General features: G+C 38.4%; 1 protein-coding gene and 1 non-coding gene across 2 annotated transcripts; both read right to left on the bottom strand.

The window, feature by feature from the left end:
* Positions 1–2,112: 2,112 nt before the first annotated feature.
* c3h1orf52 (chromosome 3 C1orf52 homolog) lies at positions 2,113–5,578 on the bottom strand. Its single transcript, XM_037674546.1, has 3 exons — positions 5,148–5,578; positions 3,283–3,493; positions 2,113–3,186 (listed from the first exon to the last, which is right to left on the bottom strand). The coding sequence occupies exons 1-3, from the start codon at positions 5,439–5,441 to the stop codon at positions 3,032–3,034; spliced, it is 660 nt and encodes a 219-aa protein (XP_037530474.1). The 5' UTR covers positions 5,442–5,578; the 3' UTR covers positions 2,113–3,031.
* A 392-nt stretch (positions 5,579–5,970) lies between these two features.
* Positions 5,971–6,043, bottom strand: trnak-cuu. Its single transcript has one exon. It is a non-coding gene; the product is annotated as a tRNA-Lys (tRNA).
* Positions 6,044–23,817: the final 17,774 nt, after the last annotated feature.

Below are 23,817 nucleotides of genomic sequence, written 5' to 3'. Positions count from 1 at the left end.
TTCTAACTCGCAGCTGTTACAGCTACCATATTATTCTTACGTTGTCCACGTTTTAAAACGAACACATCACAGATGAACTTGGGTGGTATTGAAAAATGAATCCTTTCACGCCAGCATCAAAGAGGAGCAAATCTCTGGAAAACTCCAGCTGCAATCAGTGGTCTGCACCACAATCTTACTGCAATTTGCAATATTATGTTTCTGTCTGACCACAGATAGGAAAGTTTCACTCAGTCAAACCCGAGCTCAAGAGAGAAACGGGCCCTCAACGACCCTGGAGAGCTGCAGCACGATTCCAAGAAATATTTCCTGATCTCAAATCAAATGATTCCAATTGTTCCAAACTCCAGAGAGTTTTTTTTCATGTCTTGCTGAACATCGTTCATACAACTGATCAGATCGCTGGTGTAGAAGCTGTTCGCTTCAAGAAAACAAGCAGAATTGAGAGAAACTTTTAAAAGTGTTGACATGGATCTACCCTGCAGACCGTGTGAATACCTTCGTATCAACATGTGACTCTAGGCTGAACAGATGGAAATGTCAGACTTTCCACCACTTGAGCTTGTGCTGATGTATCAGGGGAATTAACATTTTAACAGTTTGGATTTGCTCCAGCTGCTTAAGGTGCTCAAAGGAGGCATTTCACTACGACACTGACATTTATCAAATGAAAATACTTCTTTTTTGTCTAAATAACTTTTTCTACATCTGCTTACGTTTTGGTTGCAGATTAACAAGATAATTAGGGACAATTAGCTGTGTCATTTCAGAATGCAGAGGCTGTCGTAGCTGATGTTGGACCCGACAGCTGCCAGAACATCCATATAAGCTGCAACGGAGGTTGTGGAGCGCTAAGTGTAGACGGCTTCTACTCTGAAGCTAAGACTCATAAACTCTATCAATATCTGTCAGTGTAAAAAAAAAAAAAACATTGTAATGCCACTTTAATTGGTAATATGTGACTTATCCATGCTGCTGATTTTCTCATGCTGCTGATTATCTCATGCTGCTGTATTCATTCATACCCATCTACTCACCACAGACTCGTGTTCGGGCTGCTGTTGATACGCTGTATTGTTTTACATTATTAGCTGTTAGCATGTCTTAGCTCTTTTAGCGTACTGTTTAGCATTTATCTTAGTGTATATCTTAGATCCTCATCCTCTTTTTATACTTAGTATTTTTGCTATTTTTTGGGTGTAACTGGGACCCTGAGTACATAATTTCGTTCCACCTCATGTACCACATGATGCAAATGACAATAAACTTGACTTGAATATTTTACTGAGTGGGTGACAGTGAGTCAGACAGCAGCAGCCGCCTCAGAAAGGGTCTCTAAATGATCATAAGTCATGAGAAAACATGATCAGATGACTGAAACTGTCACGTTTCAGAGATTTATGAAACAACACTGTTACTGGGCATTTATTGTAACGTCTAAAAATGTTGGACAATTTGAGTTCTTTCAAGGACAGCTGGGCTTTTAATTTGACTGTACCAAGTGTAACACAAGACTGAGACATTCTCTTAATAAAAGGAAGAAAAGGTCAGCCATGTGTAACGTCCAGTGGGATGAGAAAAATGCTTTCCTCTTGTAATACGACCTCCAGTACACAAAGAGGCTACAGTGGAAGAATGCAGCAGATATCATATCAAAGACAGTAACAAGTCAACACCAGATACACACACGGGGCTGCAAAACATCCAACTGGGAAAACTCCAGCCACAAGAGCGACACGGACTTGATGAATTCCCACGTTGACCCTGCCGGTCGTCGCTCTCACCGTTCAGTCTGCAGAGAAGAGTAATTTGTTTGTAAATGTGGCTGATAGAAATCACCGCGCAGGACCAGGAACACATTTCAGACAAGGCCAGGCACATACCCCGAGGCTGAAATTTTATCAGAAGCATATTTACCAGCACTTCATGTCAACCTGTGATGACAGATACGCCAGGAATTCCTCTGATCACTACACTGTTGCAAGAAAGAAACCTTTTTTTTTCTCCAATGCTTGGAAAACCATTAAATTTACTTCAGTGGCCACAGAAATGTAAAGAATGTACACGAGAATGTATGTCAGTTTAATAATATAGATTTAATGTTCTTGCTGAGCTTGGCCTCTGCAATTCTCAGAATACTTGAGAAAAGCACTAAATTATAAGTTTCCATACATCCTTTTACATTAAATGAATACAGTTTCAAAACCAAAAATATCCTTAAAACAACAAAAATGGAATATATTGTTTTAAATCACACACAAAGCATCTGGTGGATGTTTGTCTTTATCAGCACCAATGCTGACCATTACAAAACACAAAGTACTTCATAAACAAGTAGTCTAATGAAGGGATGAAGATAAAATGACAAAGTTCAACACTTTCCATTTTAGAAACCAAAGAATCCTAAAGAGTCCTGGTTGTATTTTGACGTCATCACTAAAAGGGACATGTCTAAAGCTGCTCGTGTGTGACCCCTGCTGCTCAAAAGCAGAAAAAATGCTTTAATAATAGTAATAATAAATAATAATAGTAATAGTAAATAATATTTTTTTATGATTTACACGTGTTTGAACGAACACATATTCAGATTCATAATTCAAAATAAAAATGCATTCAATAAAACAAAACGGATGAGAAAAACAAATAAGCCTCAAGAGTTATTTTTTTTTTTATAATTTACTGAAGCCAACCCAACAAACTGGTCTGTGTTTAATCTGTCACTGCAGATGACAATGACAATCCTTTTGGAGCAATTATTGGTAGACTTTGAAAATATATTTTTTTACATTTCTGTATCAGTTTCAGCTGGAAAACGTTCTCCTCGTAGTCTTATTGCTTTGTGACATAAAGCTCGGTTAAACGACGTTTAAAATCAATCACTATGTTTTCCACAAACGACAGCACATCACTGTATGAATAAAAAGGAACGACCTTGTATATTTGCAGAACACTATCTTCTTGCCGTACATGGTGACAATGGTGAATGTTGTCTGCAGCTGTGTAATGTTGGAAATCAGAAACCGCTTGTGCTTTACTCTATTTTTTGCCTGAGGATCCTTTTCTCCTCCTCTACAAAGTTCTTGTCAGAGGTGGCTTGTCCCAAGTCCCTCTTCCTCTTTTCCTTCTGCTGAAAGGTCTCTACTCGCCGTTTCTTGCCCGACAAAGCAGACTGTTGGGATTCCTCATCTAGTTGCCAGAGTAGTGAAAGGAGAGAGAAAATAAATAAATGTGACAATAAGGTGAAATTATAAGTGAGAACTGTGGCTGTCCTGCAGAACTCACCAGAGTCCGAAGGCTGCTCCTCTGTGGGTAAGAAGCGAGCTTTGCCAGTGTAAGGCTGCGGTGCGTCTGCACCGTTGTCCTCGTACACATTGGACCACTTTATCGCCATGTCCATTCCAGGAGGAGGCCCCTTCTTCCTTTCAGGCTCTGCAGTGTAGCTCTCGGGTGGTGGCACAGCGTTGGTTTTCCATGGCTTAAACTCCCTTTCAGGCTAAAAGAAGAAACAAAAAGAGGTGAAAAACGTAAACAAAAGATGGATATCTCATGTGTACATTGTAAGATATGAACAGCATCACAAATCCTGATTTGTAGAACCCAATGTTCACAACGGATCTTTCTAAATAATGGGAAAAAGGCTTAAAATTACAGTATAGATGACTGTGTTCGTTTCATTGAAGTGTTTTTTGCAGGACAGTATTCTGCATTTAAAACATCTCAAAACAATAAAAACAGTAAATAAAAATTGTACTTATTTATGTTCAGTGTGTTTATGTAAAGGATGCAGATCAAATAAATAGGATTGTTTACACTTGGTGCGTACCCGCATTTCAGTATTATGTTTTCTTTAATTCATTCAATCTTTATTTATACAGGTTAGTCTCACTGAACCTCGAGGACTCAGTTACAAGAGAGACCTGATTTTAACAATTCAATCCAATAGTAAGGGAATATATATGTACAGGATATTGGACTTCTGGTCCGGTCAAACTCTTACCCTTTAACAGGTATTTACGCTTACGTACTCTGGACCGGTCTCACCTCAAACATATAAACCATGAGTTCTTGTAGCGAACTTAATTCCTGTCCCTCAAAGAAAACAAGTAGGTTTTGATTCGATTTGGACTAAGGTCTAGCTCTTAACGTTAAAATGTAGGTAAGTTTATCTCAGATTTGTGAATTAAATTATCTAAACAAACTTAGTTGGCACCGTTACGTGGTTCTTTCATCAGAAGGAAGATGTCCATCTCTCATTACCACAGCGAATGCATGAAGGAAAAAGCCAGTGGTCTGCTGTCCCAAGAAGGATGCCGTTTCTCAGGGCTGCGGTCTGTTCGGCGTATACCTTTAGCTCCTGGGTGTTTTGAGAAGTTTCAGGATGTCCACCATGTCTCAGCTGGACACGTCTTCCATCATATGGCTGTTGTTTCTCAGAGAGTCTCATCAACTCTCCACAACCACTCATTCCATCTGCTCAGCTTGGCTGCCGTCTCACAACTCTTAGGGTGTTCGGTTCACCGGACATCGGGCAGACGGCCCCTCAACTTTTAACCAATCAGTGGGCTTCTTACAGTAGGAGTATGCCACTAATTAATGTAATTAAAATCTCCCTTCTCAAAGTTCTTCAGAGAAGATAATACAATAAACCTTGTTTGAATTAACAAAAGAATGCGTTTGAAGTTCTGAACCTGATTTTAACAATAAACTACAGTAATGAATACAAAAAAAAAAAAAACAATGAAAATAATAATAAATTGTTAAATTGGTCAAATATTCAAATAACAATTCAAATGGTTAAAAAATAAATAAATACAAGTTCTGAACGTGAATTTTAACAATAAACTACGGTAAAAATGCAGTTAAAATAAGCAATAAATCCGGATGCCGTAAAACAGGGTGAAATACTAAAAACAAGAACATATTTGCCTTAATTTTTCCATTGACATTATCAAATGTTTGAAACCCCTTAAAGAAATTAAGGTGGGCAGCTTCAGTTCTTGTTGCAAGGTGTTCCAGGAGCAGAGTAGGAAAAGGCCTTTTTTAAATAATCATTATATCTGGGAAACTACGCAAAGTAAACTCCTGAAAGTGCAATATTTTATAATTTATAGTTTTCAATTAGTGCTTAAGATATCCAAACATCTCACCTCCTCGGGTGGTTTGACCGTCAGATTGTCCCAGTCTATCTCCTTGTTCAGCGGGTTATACAGAAACGCAGGTTTGGACACAGATCTGAACAGATCGTCCGGTTTGGGTAAAGGAGCTCCACCGGAGGTCCGCTTGGCCGCCTGTTGGGACGACTGGACACCGCTTTCCTGAGCTGCTGTCCCGGCTTTCTTCTTTCCGCCGTCTCCCTCCTCGTCCGAGTCGCTGCTACTATCGCTCAAATCGTCGTAACTCGAAAAAAAGCCTAAGGAGCCCGATTTATTCTCTTCTGTCATTTTGATGGTGTTGCTAGTTTCTACTTAAGAACAAACGGTTACAAATGAAGACGGAAAAATATTGCGAAAACCGCTGAAATAGATTAATTTTAAATATGAGGTGCGTAAACTACTCCATCTTGAATGAGCCTTCGTAAATAGTCGTAAAGCAGTTAAAAACTGTTGTGATGAGCGTCGTAAAGCCGTAAAAACTGTTGTGATGAGTGTCGTAAAACACTTTGCTTTAAAATACGAACGTGAAACTTGTATTTTAATGTAACATTTTTAAATGTAGACATTATTTGCGACAACGTGGTTCGCATATGCGCTTTCATTTAACTATAGTTTTGAATCATCGTCCTTTCTTTCAGTTATGAATTGATTTTAACTTTTTTTTTTAAGCTGACATTTTTATTTGAATCGAATGGTACGTGAAATTACACCAATAATTCGATAATCGAGTTAAAAGTTTTAATCATGGACACCCCCCAAAAAATGTACTTTTAATTCACAGTAATTTTTTTCTCTAGTTTCTTAAAAAAAAAGTTAGCGCCCAACGTGGGGCTCGAACCCACGACCCTGAGATTAAGAGTCTCATGCTCTACCGACTGAGCTAGCCGGGCCTGTGTAAAAGAAAACCAAAGATCTTTTAAACATTAAAATAACAGCTTTTGGTATCTTGCTGTTTTTATTTGCCTTAATCTGCAAATTAATTTCGTAATATTTTATAACAAAAAGGAGATCAACATGTAGAAAAAAATAAAAGTTACATGTGTCCTTAACTCTGCCTCCTGTGGTTTTTGAATTATGACCCACTGTATCGGTTCCTAAACTATTAAACCTCATCTCTTATGAATAAACTTTATTGACATTGACAACATTGAGCATGCATCAGGAAATAAACTTTATTCTTCTCATTTAGAGGATGTAGAAATAGTTTTCTGACAATGATAAGTAAGCTGGCTTTTAGATTTCATTACAGTTAATTCCAAACAAATATAGGCTCAAATAAAGTGACTTCATTCTTTGAATCTTATGTTAAAATGATTATTTTAACTCCAAATCAATTAACCTGAGGAGAACACAGGATCTGGTTCACATCCTAGTGCAGCAAAAGATCTAACAACTTTATGATCACCTGCACATGCAGGAACAGAGGGAAACATTTTGACAAGAACAGTTAATGCTACTTTCTTACCAGCAGAGGGCAGTGCAGTCACACTAATCACAGTGATACCCTCCCAAAACATTAAAAAAAGCATTCAGTGTTTCTCATAACCATTGCATTAAGATAGTATTTGAATAAGTTTTACACAGTTTAAAATCCAGAACAATAAATTGTTCAAGTTTAAAGATTTATGCATTGCACCTAACATAACACACATTGAACCTCCACTCTATTTCCTCCACCTTTATTTTTTTATTTTTTATAAACCAAACGGTTAAAACCTTACCTTTTCTTTAGTTCTTTCTCTGATGATTAAGAGGCATTTAGGGAACCTCAAGTCTGTTTAGGGGTTTTTGAAGCCAGCTAGACTAAGAGGTGCCAGGCTTTGCCCTCGTGCACAGGTCAAACACCTGAAGCTCAAAAGAGGCAAACAAAACACAATCTACCAGATATACTGCTCATAGTTTCTCTCTAATCCTTTCTGTAACTCTCTGTACTAAGCAACAATGTAGATGTTTGAATGAAATGCTTGGATTTGACAACACTTCAAATTTGGTTTTACTTTTTGCTTGATGTGTCTCTGCAGCCGAACTTGCATCAGTAAATTCAATATAAAACAGTTATCTCAACATAGAACACATAATCAGAAAAGGAAATGGATGCTTATGTTGACACAAGAAAACGTTTTGTGGGAACAGTTTCCGATACTCTTCCTATACCATTTCAACATGTCATTCCATATCAAACAAACACCAACATTCAACAATTATCTGTCTTTGGGCAGAATCAAAGATGAGATCATTCACTTGTTCTCTGGTCAATCAAATTTAATCATGAGACCACAAAAAGCAGAAGTGGCATGTTAAGAATCTTAAGAATGCTTGAAACCACTGATGATTTATGTTGCTTTTAGACCAAGGAAAAGCAAATGTTCACTGTGAACTGCTTGCAGGAGCTCTTACTTTAAGGTGCAGATTCTTGGAGACACCCTCCCTTTCCTTCCACGTGAATGAAAGCTCTCCTGATGAATGCATATTTGCAGCTTTCAGATCTTATGCTTGGCTCTTGACCACCATGAGGATGCAGGTGCACGAAAATTAAAGAGCAAGATAATTTCCTTCCTGTGGCTGGTGCTATCGGCTCTTCCTTTTGCAAAAGATCCCCCCTCCCCACCTCTGGCTCCAACGTGACTTGCCATTATGTGAGAAATTCCTTATGGGGCTGAAAAGACGCACCTCTCCATCTCTATGTTTAATTCAACATTCATTATATATTGGAATCCACTCTTTTAATTCAGAGTTGGCTCAGGCCAGAATAAATCGCAATGGAGCAGCAGCATTTTAATAAAATAATTAAAAAAAGAAAACACTGGAAAATGTGTTCTGCTTCCTTTTAACCTCAGCTAAAAAAAGGTTCCCTGTAAGTAATTAGACACATTCATCTCTTACCAGTGCTTTGCTCAGATGTTTTGTTGCATCATCTGCAAGTATTTACATTTTCTGAGCATCTTCTAATGTTAATTATTGTAATTCTGTTTAAAGTCTAGATAATTAAACCCACAGTCGCCATCTTGAAGTTGCCCAATAACACCTGGAGGATGAAAAAAAGGGGGTTTCATGATAAAATTCAGATGTTCTCTTTTATTTGCAGCTCTTCATTTGGAGTTGGGTGCAGCTTTAGAGATGGCCAAAATAAAGAGCAAATAAATCCAAATAATATGCTTTGTTTGATAAGTTAAGCCTAAACTGTATACGTTGAAAAAGTTGCAGGCTCTGGTTGTTGTCACTGACCTTTGACATGAAGTGTCGTTGATGTAGCAGGGTGATGTGGGTGCAGGTCCATGAAAAGAGTTGTTGAATGAGCAGGCTCTTCAGAACATGACCAATGGTTTGTGTATAAAGTTTACATTTTTCCAAAATAATAATAAAAGAAGGACATCTGGGGCAACATGGTGGCACAACTGGTAGAGCTGCTGCCTCTCAGCGAGCAGGTCCCTGGTTCAAATCCAGGTCCGGGGGCCTTTTTGGGTCGAGTTTGCATGTTCTCTCCGTGCATGTTTGGGTTTCCTCCCACAGACCAAAACACGCATGTTAGGCTGACTGGTAACTAAATTGTCCCTAGGTGTGAGTGAGTGAATGAATGGTTGTTTGTCTCTATATGTGGTCCTGTGATGGACTTGCGACCCGTCCAGGGTGTACCCCGCCCCTTGCACAGTCATTGCTGGTCATGGGCTCTGGCGACTCTCGTGACCCAAAATGGTAGAAGCGGGTAAAAGATAATGAATGGATGGATGGAAAAAGGACATCTGTTTTAGTTGGATGTACGAGCACGACAATTCATGTTAAAACATGCAATTTCACATTTACAGATGATCTTGCAGAATCCTCCTATTTTCCTTTGTTTTGATTTAATTTAATTCCTTATGTCCCTGTTTTTGTATTGACTGCTCCTGCAGACACATGCACACAATGATCCCACCATTGTATCTCTATATGTGACTTATCACACGTGCATTTTCAAACCAGACAAGTGGCATTCTTTGATTCCCGATTCAAGGCTGTGCTCACAGCATGACCTGTCAGGGCTTGTGGCTGGAGGCTGGAGAAAGATCCCACTGATGAGGTAAAAAGAGAAATAATGTGAAAGGCAGAGGGGTGAGGGAGAATAAGCAAATGGTTGAGAGGAGGTGGGAGACATCTGGGTCAAAAGGACAGTCGCTGACTGGAGTGGTTGTTGGGGGTGATCATCCTCGTCACATGATCCACGCGTCCTGCAGCGTGAACGGCTGTGGACTAAACACACACACATTCTAACCCCTTGCCCTTCATTACACTTAGATTTTCTCAAGTCTCCCCTGAAAAACTCTCATGCGCAGACACACTTTCTATTCAAAGCTGTTCATTCATACAAACAGAACTCTGACACTCTGACAGGAAGACTGAGTCAGATTGAAAGAATTTAGAAAAGTGTGAGTTGCAGATTTTCCTTTTTGTTTCTCTTCTCCTCAGCTTCACGTCTTAGTGATGTCAAAAAGACAAATGTTACTGGTAAAACACATGGTAAGCTTTTGATTGTGTTCATTTCAAAATAAGCAGTGGAAAAAAAAATCTGCATGAAGAAAGAAAAACAAGCGGAATCTCAACATCATAAATATTTACCATTTCAGCATATTGAGAACATGTATCGTTCTCCAGGCTGTCCTTTATTGCCATGGCGCTTTGTTTTTTTTTTTTTTTTTGGTTTCACAAATCTATACAACCAGACATTTTGTTTTGTGCAAGTGCATCATTCATCCATGCATTTCCTGTTTGATTTTAGTGGATAGCTCCAGAATTCCTGAAAAGACGTGACAATAATGTCTCATTTTCTCATTAAAAGCTCATTTTTGTACAATAACGTGAAGACTCCTTACAAACCAAACCAAAAATATTTTCAATAAACATAAACATTTGGCTTTTTACCCCAAATTGTAAGTTTTCAAAAAAAAATGATAAGTGAAATCAGACTCCATCACATAGAATAATCCTGGAGGAGACATTTAGACAAAACATAATAAATCCAAGAAGAGGAGAGTTCTGCAGAACGTGTTGGTCAGTGACTGGAAAAGCCTCCCCGTCTGCGTGCTCTGCACATGGCGCAGAAGAATGCTCTGAGATGAGCCCAGTAACATCTACTCTTCAGCTGCATAATTCAAATAAACCTTCAAATCTTCAAGTAATCTCAGAAAACCTTTGTAGACCTAAAGGGTTTCCAGTTGTTGAGAGTAATTGAAGGATTCGTGCAGTGAGCAGCAACTGGCAACAAAAACGTCTCAGAAAGGAACCCTTTACAAAGAGACTCAGCAGGTCATCCAACGTTGTCTGTCTGGGTCAAAATGAAAGCAGAGGAGAAAAGAAATGAGCACTGATAAACTAAAGGGCAATAAACTACTAAAGTATGGCTGGATTATTATCTGGAGATTAGAAACAGGAATAAATGCATAAAGGATCAAAAAAAGAGAATAAAGAGAGAAAACCTCAAAGTGGAGTTTCACAAAGTTTATTACGTTAAGGCTGTAAGTGGAGATGGTTGATGGTTTAGCTGTGACTATAAGTACATAAAAAGAGTCACAATTTTAAAAAGAGGCTCTTGTGAGAAGAGGATCCTGATAGATGAAGGCTCTGCAGCCCATTCTACATCTGAAAACTCAAGGACTAACAGGCCTGCAGTCTGAGATTAACAAATAAGACTTTAGATTGATTTGGACCATTAAAAGCTTCATGTGTGAAGGAACGATTTTACATCCAATAATAGGTTTCAGAGAAACAAACATAAAAAAAAACCAAACACTAAAATTAGAGAGTTTTACTTGTTACATACCAACAGAGGTTACACTGTAGCCTTTTACCGGTAGATTATTTCAACATCCTGATGATAAACTATTATAATAGATCAGGGGAGTCAAACTCAGTTACAAAAGGGGGCCGAAATTAAAAACTTGGTCCAAGCCAAGAGCCGATTTCAGTCGATATATTAACTCCAGTCAGATAGCCGACATGTTTTCTTGGTTGCAGGTTAATCAACAAGAGCTTAATTGGTCCCATTTGATGTTCTCTGTTGCTCTTTCCACATCAAAATGAATTAATTACTGAAAAATCCAACCTTTGTTCTGGCTTCAAAGTTAAACTGTCCCGAGAGGTCTGTACTAAATGAATTAATCAAAGTTTTATTAAGCCCAGTGAGAAACGATAAAAAAACAAAATTACATTTAAAATATCTTAGGGGGCCAGATCCGATGTTAATGAGGGCCAGATTTGGCCCACGGGCCTTGACTTTCACACGTGTATAATCGATTAATCAAACAGAAGCAAAGAAATGGACCCGTCTTTTCAGAGTATGATGGAAAAATGCATAATCTTGAGTACTTGAAGAAAGTTTAAGAAAAGGAAGTATCAAATATAAGGAGATAGGCATTATGTGAAAACACCAATCCAGCTTTTTCTTTGCAAAACAACCAGCTGTTAGTTGCTGTATCAAAGCTTTAAAATATTCACAAATATGAAAACAGAAGCTTTATTTTCTATAAAATCAATAGATTATTTATCAGCTATGTCTTTAACAAGGATCATTGTTACATATTATTTATTTTGTTCTGATTTTATTGTTTTTTTTTAACCAAAACTTCAGGTGTAAATGTTGTTTGAAACTGGTTTCCTACCATTTGAATCAGTCTGGTGATATGACGTTCAGATCAAACCAAGCTAATATTAATTTGGTTTTATTAATAATAAAAAAAGTATTTTAAAAGGAGTTTAAAAATGAAAGGAAAATAAGATGCATTAAGAAAAGACTGAGAATTAGAATGACACTGAATGTTAAAAGTTGACATAAAAATAACACATTTTACTTCAAGGGATTTGTCATGTTCTGCTTGTTGCACTGCCGGGAAAGCATAAATACGTATACTGTCCTCAGAAAAAAAATCCCTGATTACAAAACCCATAAAACCAAATGGCATGCAGGCATTTAACATTTGCATGGCTTCAAACTAATCCGAGTCGACAACAGAAAGTTTCGCCTGAAGGTAATGATGACAGGACAAACTGTACATTAAACATCTGCGTTCTCTGGTGTGCTCACATGTTTGAAATCAAAACCAAACCCAAGTAAATCAAATGAAGACTAACAAAATAGAAATGTTTGTTTGGTCTCAGGTGTGAATATATATAAAAAAAATCAATATTGTTTTAAAAATGGGTCAATTATTCTTCTATGAAGGTCAAAAATGAACCCAGTCTTATGCCAGTGCTGTCTTGCTGTGGGTCTTCTGTGTGATGGGGCATATTCAAAAGAGATGGGACACATTTGACGTCTTGAGGGCATCCTGGTGGGGTGCTGGCGGCAGTGGTTTGATGAACAGAGTACACCTGGCTGAGAGCTGAGGTCTGTTCTCTTTATAGATCAAAGGAGTTATCCCTTCCGCACCCAATCGCATCCTCCTCTTACACCTTCTCCTCCTTGACATCCTCAAAGTGTTTCAGTGCTCCAGCTCAGTGTTTGACAGTCTGCAAAGTCCTCCCAGTGCAACCCTCCTCACTCTCGCTCCATCGTATGCTTGAAGGGCCTCATTTCCCCTGATTCCATCGATGAACCCTCAGTCCCAAATTGTGAGATTTTCTGACTCATTAGCTCTGTTCAGTCGAGTGGAGCAACCTGCAGATTCCTTCCAGCCAAGTTCATCAACACAACCAATGGTTCCAGCTGTGCGGTGATAAGAGAAAGGAGGCTCCAACTTATCCCCCGCTGCAGCTTTTGTTTAGTGTGAAATAAGAAGAGATGAAGGACGACAAGGTTTCAGGATGGGAGTGCTAATCAAGGCTTGCAGATGAGTTGAAATGCAGTCAGATATGGGAAGCAGTCACCCCTACGCATGGCAGTGGATTTAACACAGCTTAGTAATGTAGTTACAGGAGCGTTAACGCCTGTCAGTTACGTGGTCTGTGCAACAGGTGTCTGTATGTCCACACAGTGTCCTGTTGGCCGAACTGTACAAAGAGCAGGATCAACGTTATGGAAAGGATATCTTTTCAGTTCAAGTGGCCCACTGGTCTGAAATGTTTAACTAGATGAAAGTAATCTGATTATAATTACCAATCAGCTTCTGCTAAAATCAAACCAAGTAAACATTATTAGTCTTTATATATTTTTAGAAGTTCAAAGGTTGAAATTCAGCTAAACAGTTTAAATCAAATACCACATTTTGAGGATCCCACACACAGTGAGGTGGTCTCCTTAATCCATCCGTCCGTCCGTCCGTCCGTCCGTCCATAATATTTACCCACTGCTTCCTTTTTGTGTCACGGGGGTCACTGGTGCCCATGCCCAGCAATCACTGTGCGAGAGGTGGGGTACACCCTGGACAAGTCTCCAGTCCATCACAGGGACATAGAGACAAACGAGACAAACAACCATTCACTCTCTCATTCACACCTAGAAACAATTTAGAGTTACCAATCAGTCTAACATGCATGTTTTTGGTCTGTGGGAGGAAACCGGAGTGACCGGAGAAAACCCTCACAGCATGGAGAGAACATGCAAACTCTACCCAGAAAGATCTCAGGCCAGGATTTGGACTAGCGGCCTTCTCTCTGAGAGGCAACAGCCCCGCCAACTGAACCACCGTGCAGGTATTTGAAATACTAACTAGCCTCTGAAATTCTGTCGACTTGTTTGATTTGATGATTGAGCCTAAACTAGATACAAGCACAACAAAACTCTGAAAAAGCAGATCCTCAATGTAGGCAGTGCAAAACTGTTCAAAAACGTGTGAATGTTTGAAGCTTTTAAACTCACACAAAGTGCACACCACAAAATGTAGGTTTTTGGGCATATCAGTGTCAGTATTCCAGTTTTGTTTGATTAATAAATGAGTTTGGTCAAATACTGTTACTGTACTTCATTTTGTACTTAATGTTTTCCTTTTTCTGTCGTCAACCATTAGAATTTCTTTCACATATGAACATTTTGGCCAACTTGTGGTCACACAAACCAAATGTTAGCCAAGTAACCACAGTAGCAGACACGTGACTGAGCATGCATGTAGCTGACACAATGGTATGGTATCCCACCCCAGCATGCACCATGGTATACCCTTGGGTTAATATGGTGTTTCAGTAGATTTAGTTTTGGCATCAGCTGTTCAGGGCAAAAACGAATTGTGTTAAAAGGTCAGTGATTGACATTTGGCAAGAAACTGAGCTGTTCCAAGAAAGTTTCCCACATTTACGTACTTTGTATATGCCAGCCCAAACATTCAGCTTGACATCTTCCTAAAATAGTTTTGAACTATATATGGTTACATCACTCCTCTTGCCCTTGTGTTTGATTGACAGAATGCATCAAATAAAATCCACAAATGATTCCTGCTTGGGAAATTTTACAAATGAATTAGTTTAGGCATTTCAGCAAACATCGCTTGCGTTGTTTCGAGGAAGCGAGAGTCCAGAGGAAAATTTTAAGCATCACTGTCAGTGAAACGTTTAAATGGGTGACAAATGAAAGAAAAAAATTAATTCCTCACATTTTCAGTAAGGGAAGTCAGAGGTTTTGTTTTGCTGTGAGGGACATTTTGATTTTTTTTCTCACTTTTTTTGTCTGGAGTAAGAGGTCTCTGCAAATTAAAGATCTTTTTCACCGATTCCAGTTTTAATGGGAGAGGCTTTTTCATGATGAATCCATAAAACAGGCACAAAAGACTAAATAGTTGCACCACAGGGGGTTTTTGGAGAACATGATAGTGCAAGATCCAACAAAGATTTTTTAACATTTAAATTTCTAGGTGACACTTTTCCAAACAGCCATGGTGAACTTTTTGTATTGCACATAAGCCCCCCCCCATAAAAGCATGGACATAATGTAGTCTTCATCAACAGAGATACTTTTATAGAATCTGTCCTCTTTAAGATTAGAAAACAATGCATGGTGAAGGCATACATCTGAGGAGTAACCTTAATCTAAAGTTTCAATGTCGAGGTAAACTCTGCTGTTAAAATCCCTCTTTGAATGAGTCTTTTCAAGTTGAAAAGAGAAAAGAGTTCTGTCCAACTCTTGGTTTTACTCAAAGTTTTACAGGGTCCCTCTGTTGGACATTTAAAGGAAGAACTCAGAGAGGCTTGTTAAACACTCAGCACTCCAGGAGGCTCAGGTCCAGTATCACATCACTGCAGTTTTAACCTCACAGCTCTTGAAGTTCTGCACAGAATATCAAGTCAAACTTTACTGTAGCTGAACTCTTTCTTTTGCTCTTTGTTCAAGCTTACTAGAGTCACATCTCATTAAATTAGAGTTTTCAAAGAAGAAACATGTAGTGAAGATGTCACGGCTCTAGATTTCTGGACTGTTTATAACATCACATCATTCCCAGCTTGTCTTAGCAGCACAGACATTCTTTTATTTGGAAACAAACAACGAGAGGGTTTTATTAGGTGTAGCCTGGTGAAAAGGGAACATCAGGTGTCTCTTAGTCTGTGAATAAATTCAGACAAATCAATGTGGAGAACCAGCAGGATCTGGAATCATATCAGTTTTAGTTGGTTTTCAAACCCTACTGGTGACATGACACAAAGACAACTAATGCAAAATGATACCAGTAGTTATAAAAACACTTTATATCTTTTAAGGTCAATTATGCTGCAGTTTTACTCTGGCAAGGACACTCAGACTGCAGCTCTTTGTAGTTGTAGTTGATTTTTTCAGTGCTCAGATTCTTTAAAAACAAACAAACAAAAAATTCTCAATTCAATTCAGTTTATCTATATGGCGTCAAATCACAACAAAGTTGTCTCGGGGCACTTTACAGGAACATTTACATACATAGAAAAGCCAATTAGTAAAGTTCTCTATCTAAGGAAGCCAGCAGACTCGTTGAATCTTCACTTCATTGCAGTCTCCCATCCTGAGCAAGCACAGTGGCAACAGTGGAAAGGAAAAACTCCCTTTTAAAAGGAAGAAACCTCCAGCAGAACCAGGCTCAGGACAAGCGGCAATCTGCTTTGACCTGCTGGGTTTGAGAGGACAGGAAGGAGAGACAAACGAACACAGAATGGCAGGTCCAGCTGTACCTGAAAGACAAAAAACACGTTAAGGATACATATATATATATATATATTTTTTTTACAAAACAAAAAAGGTTGAGAAGAGTAAATAAAGACAGTAGCAGAGTGAAAAAAAATGTGGTCAGTTTGTCCTCTAGCAGTCTAAGTCTATAGCAGCATAACTAAGGGACAGCTTAGGAAACCCAAGCCGACCCCAACTATAGGATTTATCAAATAGGAAAGTCTTAAGCCCAGTCTTAAAACTGGACAATGAGTCAGCCTCATGGACAGAAATTGGAAGTTGGTTCCACAAGAGAGGAGCCTGATAACTGAAAGCTCTGCCTCCCATTCTGTTTTTGGAAACTCTAGGAACTGCGAGTAAACCTGCAGCCTGAGAGCAAAGTGCTCTGTTAGTTCTAACAGGAACACGCTGCATGGATATTGCAGGACTGAGAACTGAGGGTCTGTACTCTTCTCAATAATCAAGCTCAGCTCCTCCAAGCTGACCAGATGATGATAGCTATCCAAACTGCAGGATGGGCCACACTGACGGAGGCGATGTGCTGCTTTAAGCCAGTGTACACACATCTTAGAACAACTTTAACTTCCTTTTGTGTATATAAAAATGCATTTATTGTTATTGTTCTAGAGATGTCATGAACAAAACCATTAGTGAGCCTGACTTTCTGCACATTAGGGGAAACATTTAGTGTCCCAGGTAAGAGTTTATAGGAGAAACTTCTGATTTCCTGAAGTAATAGACTTTGCAACTCATTTGCATGTTGTATGAAGACTGCATATATCAAACAACAAAACAGAAGCCTCCCAGTTTGACTGAGATCCATGCTTCAGTTAGATAATTAACAGAAACTGTGGGATTCCTAGGTTTCCAGCCACAATCACTTTCTCCGTAGCTGCCGTTCATCACAATCATCCACCACTCTACACCTGCGCCTGATTTGGAACTGCTCTGCTGAAACTCCTGCCAGCCATAGTTGTTATGGTCCTAGAGCCGGGCCGTAACAGAGGACACAGGTCTTCATTTACAAAGGTTCAAGAATGATTTTAATGTCCGTGTTACCATGTTTACACATATGAGGCAAAAAAACTGCGATTGATGTGAAAACCGAGTTAACTTGAAACCTAAAATAACAAAACAAGAAGGTGTGTTTGAATCTAATTATTACTAATGAAATATTGCATTCTGCATGCTAAAAGAACAGCCAAAGAAGAATTTAGCATTTAATTCCCTCTTTAATCTGAGGGAAGTGGGTTGAACAGGTTGATGTGGGATTAAGTTGAGCAGAAAACTCTGCTTTTACATCAGAATAGTGGAATTTACTGACTGAATGAAAGGGTGTAAAAACTTTAAGGCCTTGAGACATTTTGTGGCAAAATTTTTTAAATAATGATTATTAGTAACACAGAGAAAAGTTGGACTTAAAACATAGTCATCTTGATTCATTTAGGATTATCCCCTACAACTCTCTGTGTTCTCCAGAAGAGAATGCAGTCAGTGTATAAAATCCCCAGCAGACTCTGCTCAACGTGGAGCTCACAGATAATGGGCTGATGCGTTCACTGCCACAGGCAGCTCATTAAGAGAAAATTATTCACAGACTGCTGTCCCGTTAAACACAAGAAAACCCTCTTTCCACTAAATTTGTTTAGACTCGCTGACTTTGGAGACACTGACTTCATGCTGAGACTTATGTTCACCTTTGTAGTTCAGAGACTCACTGAGGTAAAACAATTAGTTTTTTTTACATTTATACTTTTAATAAAACACTATTGTTGGTTTTCATGTCATATTGTTGTGTATTTTTCAGGGGTTTTTTCTGGTTCAATGTAACAACCTGCAAATTGTATATACAAATACACTGAACGATAGTTTTAACTGTAGTATCCTCTGAATTTTTTAAAGTGTAAATGTATTCAACCTTTTCTTTGGATCTAATTATGTAATCTATCTCGTCTGACCCACTGTCTGGGTGTGTTAATGTTTAGGTTTCCATGCTGTCTAGTGTCCCGCAGAGTCAGTCAGCTCAAAACAATCTGGAATGATGACGCTGACCTCAGGTTAGCCTCTGTCTGGGCCAGTTGTATATATTTCTGACTCTTTATCAGCTTCTGATCAGGAATGTCTTGCAAGAAACTACCAATGCTGTTTTTGTCACAATTAACTAAAGAAAGAATTGAAGCACATTTAAATTCAGCTCAGCCCGAGGACTCCTTATGAATACAAATAGGCCCATCTATAGTCCCAACTTTACATTATAGATAAACATTTAACAAATATGAACTTTCATTAACATTATTTTAATTTCTTACATTTGAAATCATTTAGACATGATAGTTTAGATGCATCTTCTATCAAATCATTTTATTTACATTCATAATATAACTTGGTGCTCCTCACAGAACCAAATATTCAAACACTTTTCAACAATTCATAGAAATAAATTGCAAAATCAAAATAGATATTTTCATTCACTTGTTCCCAAAGTTGAAATTGGGACCAGCATAGGTCAAGAACCAACAAGTGAGTGTCTTAAGATGATTTCCAGAATTCAAATGAAATTTAAAGATGATAATCGGACATTTTCCCCAACAATTGTCATAAAATACAAAAACCAGCTGTCATAAATTCAATAATTGTTCAAACTGTTTGAGCTGCTATTCCATATGTGTTTTCTGACTTATTAGATACATTAAAACTTTTAAGCCAGTGATAGTTGGGGCCATGAATTTCTGATGATGGCACTTTGTGAGCCAGAAGCTAAAAAAAATTAGGTTTGTAAACATTTTTAGAAAAGGTTAAATATAAATGTTTCTATTGTTAACATTTTTTTATTTGGATTAAATAACTGAAAAAGCCACATAGTCATATTTCTTGTTAAAGAGGACCCAAACACAGTTCAAAACGGGCAGAAAACAGTTGAATATGATTAAAGAAACACTTTTATTCTGATGCAGGTTGTATCTAAACCAGGGCTAATCAACTGTTGGCCTGGGGGCCAAATCAGGTCCAGGGGTGAGATCAGTTCGGCCCACCAATGGGCTCATTTTTAAACAAAACTAGATTTTAAACCATAAAACAAACGTACTTAATGAGAGCAACTAATGGATATCCAGCCCCTGAGCTCTTGGTTTTCAGTAACTGTGGCCCCTTGAGTAGTTTAGCTGAACATCCCTGGTCTAAACACACATTCTGAAACAGAAAACAGGACTTAGTAAAGCATGAATAAAGCACCAAGATCATAAAACAACAAAGATGAACTAGGACACAAATTGTGCAATGAACAAATGAACTCGAGGAGTTTGAGTAAACAGGCCATAAACAGCAGGATGAGTACTCAGAGACTCAGACCAGGTGTGTGGTATACGGTAGACACGATTAAGAAAACCGACTTGCTGAAATAAAACTGAATGTAACGCTGATCAGAACACACAAAAATGAATAAACACACAAAATAAACGTCAAAGAAGTAAACTGTGGATAAGAAGTGAACAAACCAGACAGGAACACGTCATGAGATCAGGAAAAGCAAAGCAAAAAAAATCAAACAAACTTGAAATCCCTTAATTTAAACTTTGATAATGAATATACTGCAGATCTGCACTTAAACGTTGTCACTTCATGAAGTTGTTGCACCGAGCCGTCTGGAGAGCCGTCTGGAGAGCCGTCATAAGAGCGCTGTCAAGTGAAACACAAAGTGTGGAAGATGTTTGCCACAGCAACTTCTCTAAGACCATTGCTGATGTCTTACCTGCTTGACATTGTGTTTACACACATCTGAATACGTCAAACTCACACATGTCAAAACTGATATTCCTGATCAAGTCTTTTGACTGTATTAACAACTTAATAAGTAGTAACTTACTAGACCTGCTAAAATCCAAAAAAAAATAAAAAAAAATTGTTAGATATAAATAACGTTTCACTGTGATTTAAAATGATAATTATAGAGAGTTGAATTTGACTCGCAGCATACAAGAGTGGAGTTGTTTGTGTGACCTAGGATGCCTCGAACGTTCAGGTACGAGCAAAAATGCTATAAACCCTTTCTTTAATCCAGAATATTTATAATAATATTATCAGAAATTACATAAATTGAAATTATTTAGATTCTAATGATAAATGAGTTACCAATGACACACAACTGACTGCAGTGGTTGAGAGCTTACTGTATATGAATTAGGTCTTTCCAGGTAGATAAATCACACTAGAGGTAATTCTTAACCATAACATTTTAAATCTTAAACAAAGCCAAAGACTTAGTTTTCTTGTCTTTATAATACCGTACCTGGTCTGAGCAGAATACTGTACACGTATGAGGTCATGTTAATGACGTTCGTTTCTGCAGCCACAACAAAGCCAGCTGTAGCCTTGAAAACAAACACATGAGGTAGTGGAGATCTGGGACTGCAGATGGGCTTTTTAACTTGTGATCTGGCTGACAGGTGGCAGAGATTTGCCTCAGTGGAGAGTGAAGCTGCGGGGCAGGAAGTCTGAGCTATTTTTGCTTTGGTGACTGCAGACTTTGACAAGGGGCAGCTGATGGATGGAGCTCAAACCAAACCTGTGGGAAACAGAAGGTTCTTACCACCCAAGCTGCGGCAGTGATATTTTTACATACACCCATGACACATTTCAATTGCTTTTATGTTCAGAACAACAATCATCATTGATTAAAAAGTCAAAGGAATGTGTGGAATATAAAAAAAAAAAACGTCACTTGACCTGTTGCCCCGAGGATCGTTTAAGTACTTCTGTAGACATCTTTATCTGTGGTGCCAGAAAAGGCTAAAACTCTTTTTATGTTCATATCTTTAAAACTGAGTCCTTTATTTTATTTTTAAAAATTTGTTTGGATTATTGTATTTATAATCTGTGACTGCACTTTAAAACATCCCAATTAAGATATCCAGATTTGCACCATAAACGTGGAGGATTTACAATAGTTCCATCGTTTGTATGTAGTTTTATTTTCTCAGATGTTAAATCCTGTCTGCTGGTTGTTTTTGTACTTTTTCTTCTTCTTCTCCACCAAGAGACAGAAGCCAGAGAGCACAAAGTGTATTGTGCTTTGCTAAAGTCTTCACTTCCAGCAAAACTCCAATAATCCCACTCCATTTCTCGCTTCATTGGAACTGGAGGCTATTTATTGTGCAGTTGTTTCTAAAGTCTCAAATGCATATACATTAATTGGATTTATCAAAAGTTTTGCAAAACCGCACAGCTACAAAAAGCAAACAAACAAGCAAAAGAATACATTTTAAAAGAGAAAGAAGGGCTCAGATTTCTCTTGGGTGGGCTTTTACAGACCATGCACATCTGTAAAAAGAGAGATAAGATATCATGTAAAAATAAATAATTTTGTAAAGATTACATCACTATTTTATCACGTATACTCCTTATGAAAAAAATGCACAGCACAAAATGCATAAAACAGACAGAGCTTTTGTTTTCAAATCGCAAAACATACACCAAAGTGATGGATGGGTTTCATCACTCACCGTCATGAAAAATATACAAGAAGATATCGGGGCAGGCAGTTTTCTATACATATGCTGGTAAAACGATCGTGTCCCATTCTGACCCAGGAGTTGATGAACAGCAGACAGACAGACAGGTTAAACGGTGATATAAAACAGGCCTGTGGTCAGAGCAGACTTGTGAAATATTTCTGTCTCCCTTTAAGTGCAGAAACAGCAGCAGTAAGATGGTGTGAAGCTTTTTTTCCTCTGGACCCTTCCGCTCATTAACAAGGGCTTCATGTTACTGAGCCTGGCTGAACAGCACCTCTGTCCTCTCAGTAACACCTGACGCAAAGGTGATAAAACACAACACCAGTGTAGAAGGTAGAATTCATTATCGTTTTATTAACAAAAAAACGTTTAAGTCTAATATGAAACATTAGTGTAAGCTACAGTTTTTCATTTATACTGAGAGCAACGTGCCAAAAGGCTTATCTAGGCGAGCTGGATGCTGGCGGCAGCTTCAGAGTAAGCGTTTATCTTTAAAAGTCAAGTGAAGAAATTATGCAAGAAGGTGTGATAATAAGTCATATAAACAGGATATGAACACATAATAAATGAGCAACAATCCATAAACTAACACAATTTTGACTCTGAGTCTGTGTCATGATTATTCAACACGTTATCCTTGCATAAAGATTAGCATCGTTAGCGCTGGCTGCACTTCACATAGAAAATAGGTGGAATGGCGCCCAAATTGCAAGGAGCCTGTGAGATAAGAGTGAACATGCCTTTCAAGCTGCTCTCTCAACCCTCCCAAAAAATTCAAATGGGATTTTGTTTGAGGAACGTTGTAGTTAGGAAAGCATAAAGCCACTCTCTGTTCCACAGCCAGCTCCTTCGAGGATTCGAGCCAGAGAGAGGATGAGCTGCAGAGATGAAAGTGAGGTCAAGGTGTTTTTCTTTTTTTTCATCCTCCCAAAGCTAGGCTTCTGCTCGGGCTAATTTCTTTTTCTTCCTGAATTCAGAACAGATAAGGATCTGGAAAATGATACAGTACCTCTATCAGTGCTGAGTTTTACAAAAAAAAATCCTAGTTGGACCAGGTAGAGTAAAGGTGCACAGTCCAGCACCAGATATGTTAAAATTAAACACTTTTGTGTGCATGTAGTGATGCTGTGTGCCTTTTATAGTGCTGCAAACACAGCACAATTACAACATATTTACCTTCATAGTTTTACTGTAGTAAAAGATAACTTAGCATTAAAAGGAAATAAAAAGCAAGACAAAAAGTGTACCATTATTACCATGCCAGGACTTGAATGCATTTAATGACACTTGCAAGAAAGTATTCACTGGCTTTGCTACAAGTGGTAAAACTTTTGGAGTCAAAGGTGGCTGCCACACCTAACTGGCCTAAGAAACATTAAAATAGTGATGATTCAGTCAATTTTACAGATGTGGTAAAATTGGATGTGTTTGCAAAAAAAACTGCCATTTACAACTGACCCAAGTGCTTCTCATTATGCAATAAATAAAAATAAAACTTCATTAATAACCGGTGGAGTAAATCATGTTATATTCCATCCATCCATCCATCCATCCATCCATTATCTTTTACCCGCTTCTTCCATTTTGGGTCACGGGGGTCGCCGGTGCCCATGTCCAGCAATCACTGTGCGAGGGGCGGGGTACACCCTGGATGGGTCGCAAGTCCATCACAGGGACACATAGAGACAAACGAGACAAACAACCATTCACTCTCTCACTCACACCTAGGGACAATTTAGAGTTACCAATCAGCCTAACATGCAAGTTTTGATATGTGGGAGGAAACAAGAGTACCTGGAGAAAACCCACATATGCATGGAGAGAACATGCAAAATATACCCAAGTTCCCAGCTGGGATTCGATCCAGCGACCTTCTTGCTTAGAGGCAACAGCTCTACCAACTGAGCCACTATGTCATCCCAAATATGCTTATTCTTTAGCAAAATATCCCATTGGATATCCCATATAACCACTGGATGGATTTTATCAAAACTCCCAGAATGGATTCATTTAATGTTCATCCACAAGAGATTCACTTTTGGAGTTAATCCAATTCAAGATGGTCACTACAGCTAATCAACATTAACCACCACAGAAATGACTCCAGGTCAGTCTTACAGATACT

The sequence above is a fragment of the Nematolebias whitei genome, chromosome 3 (genome assembly GCF_014905685.2).
Source record: "Nematolebias whitei isolate Nwh7 chromosome 3, NemWhi1, whole genome shotgun sequence".
NCBI classification, from domain to species: Eukaryota; Metazoa; Chordata; class Actinopteri; order Cyprinodontiformes; family Rivulidae; genus Nematolebias; species Nematolebias whitei.
This window is presented reverse-complemented; position numbering and strand designations above follow the sequence as displayed.

Bases quoted from the DNA above. Each gene is read 5' to 3' on its own strand.
- c3h1orf52 (XM_037674546.1), bottom strand. From the start codon at position 5,441: ATGACAGAAGAGAATAAATCGGGCTCCTTAGGCTTTTTTTCGAGTTAC. The intron at 3,494-5,147 runs GTGAGATGTTTG...TTCTTCTTTTAG, and splicing joins CGGTCAAACCACCCGAGGAG to CCTGAAAGGGAGTTTAAGCC. The intron at 3,187-3,282 runs GTGAGTTCTGCA...TCTGGCAACTAG, and splicing joins GGAGCAGCCTTCGGACTCTG to ATGAGGAATCCCAACAGTCT.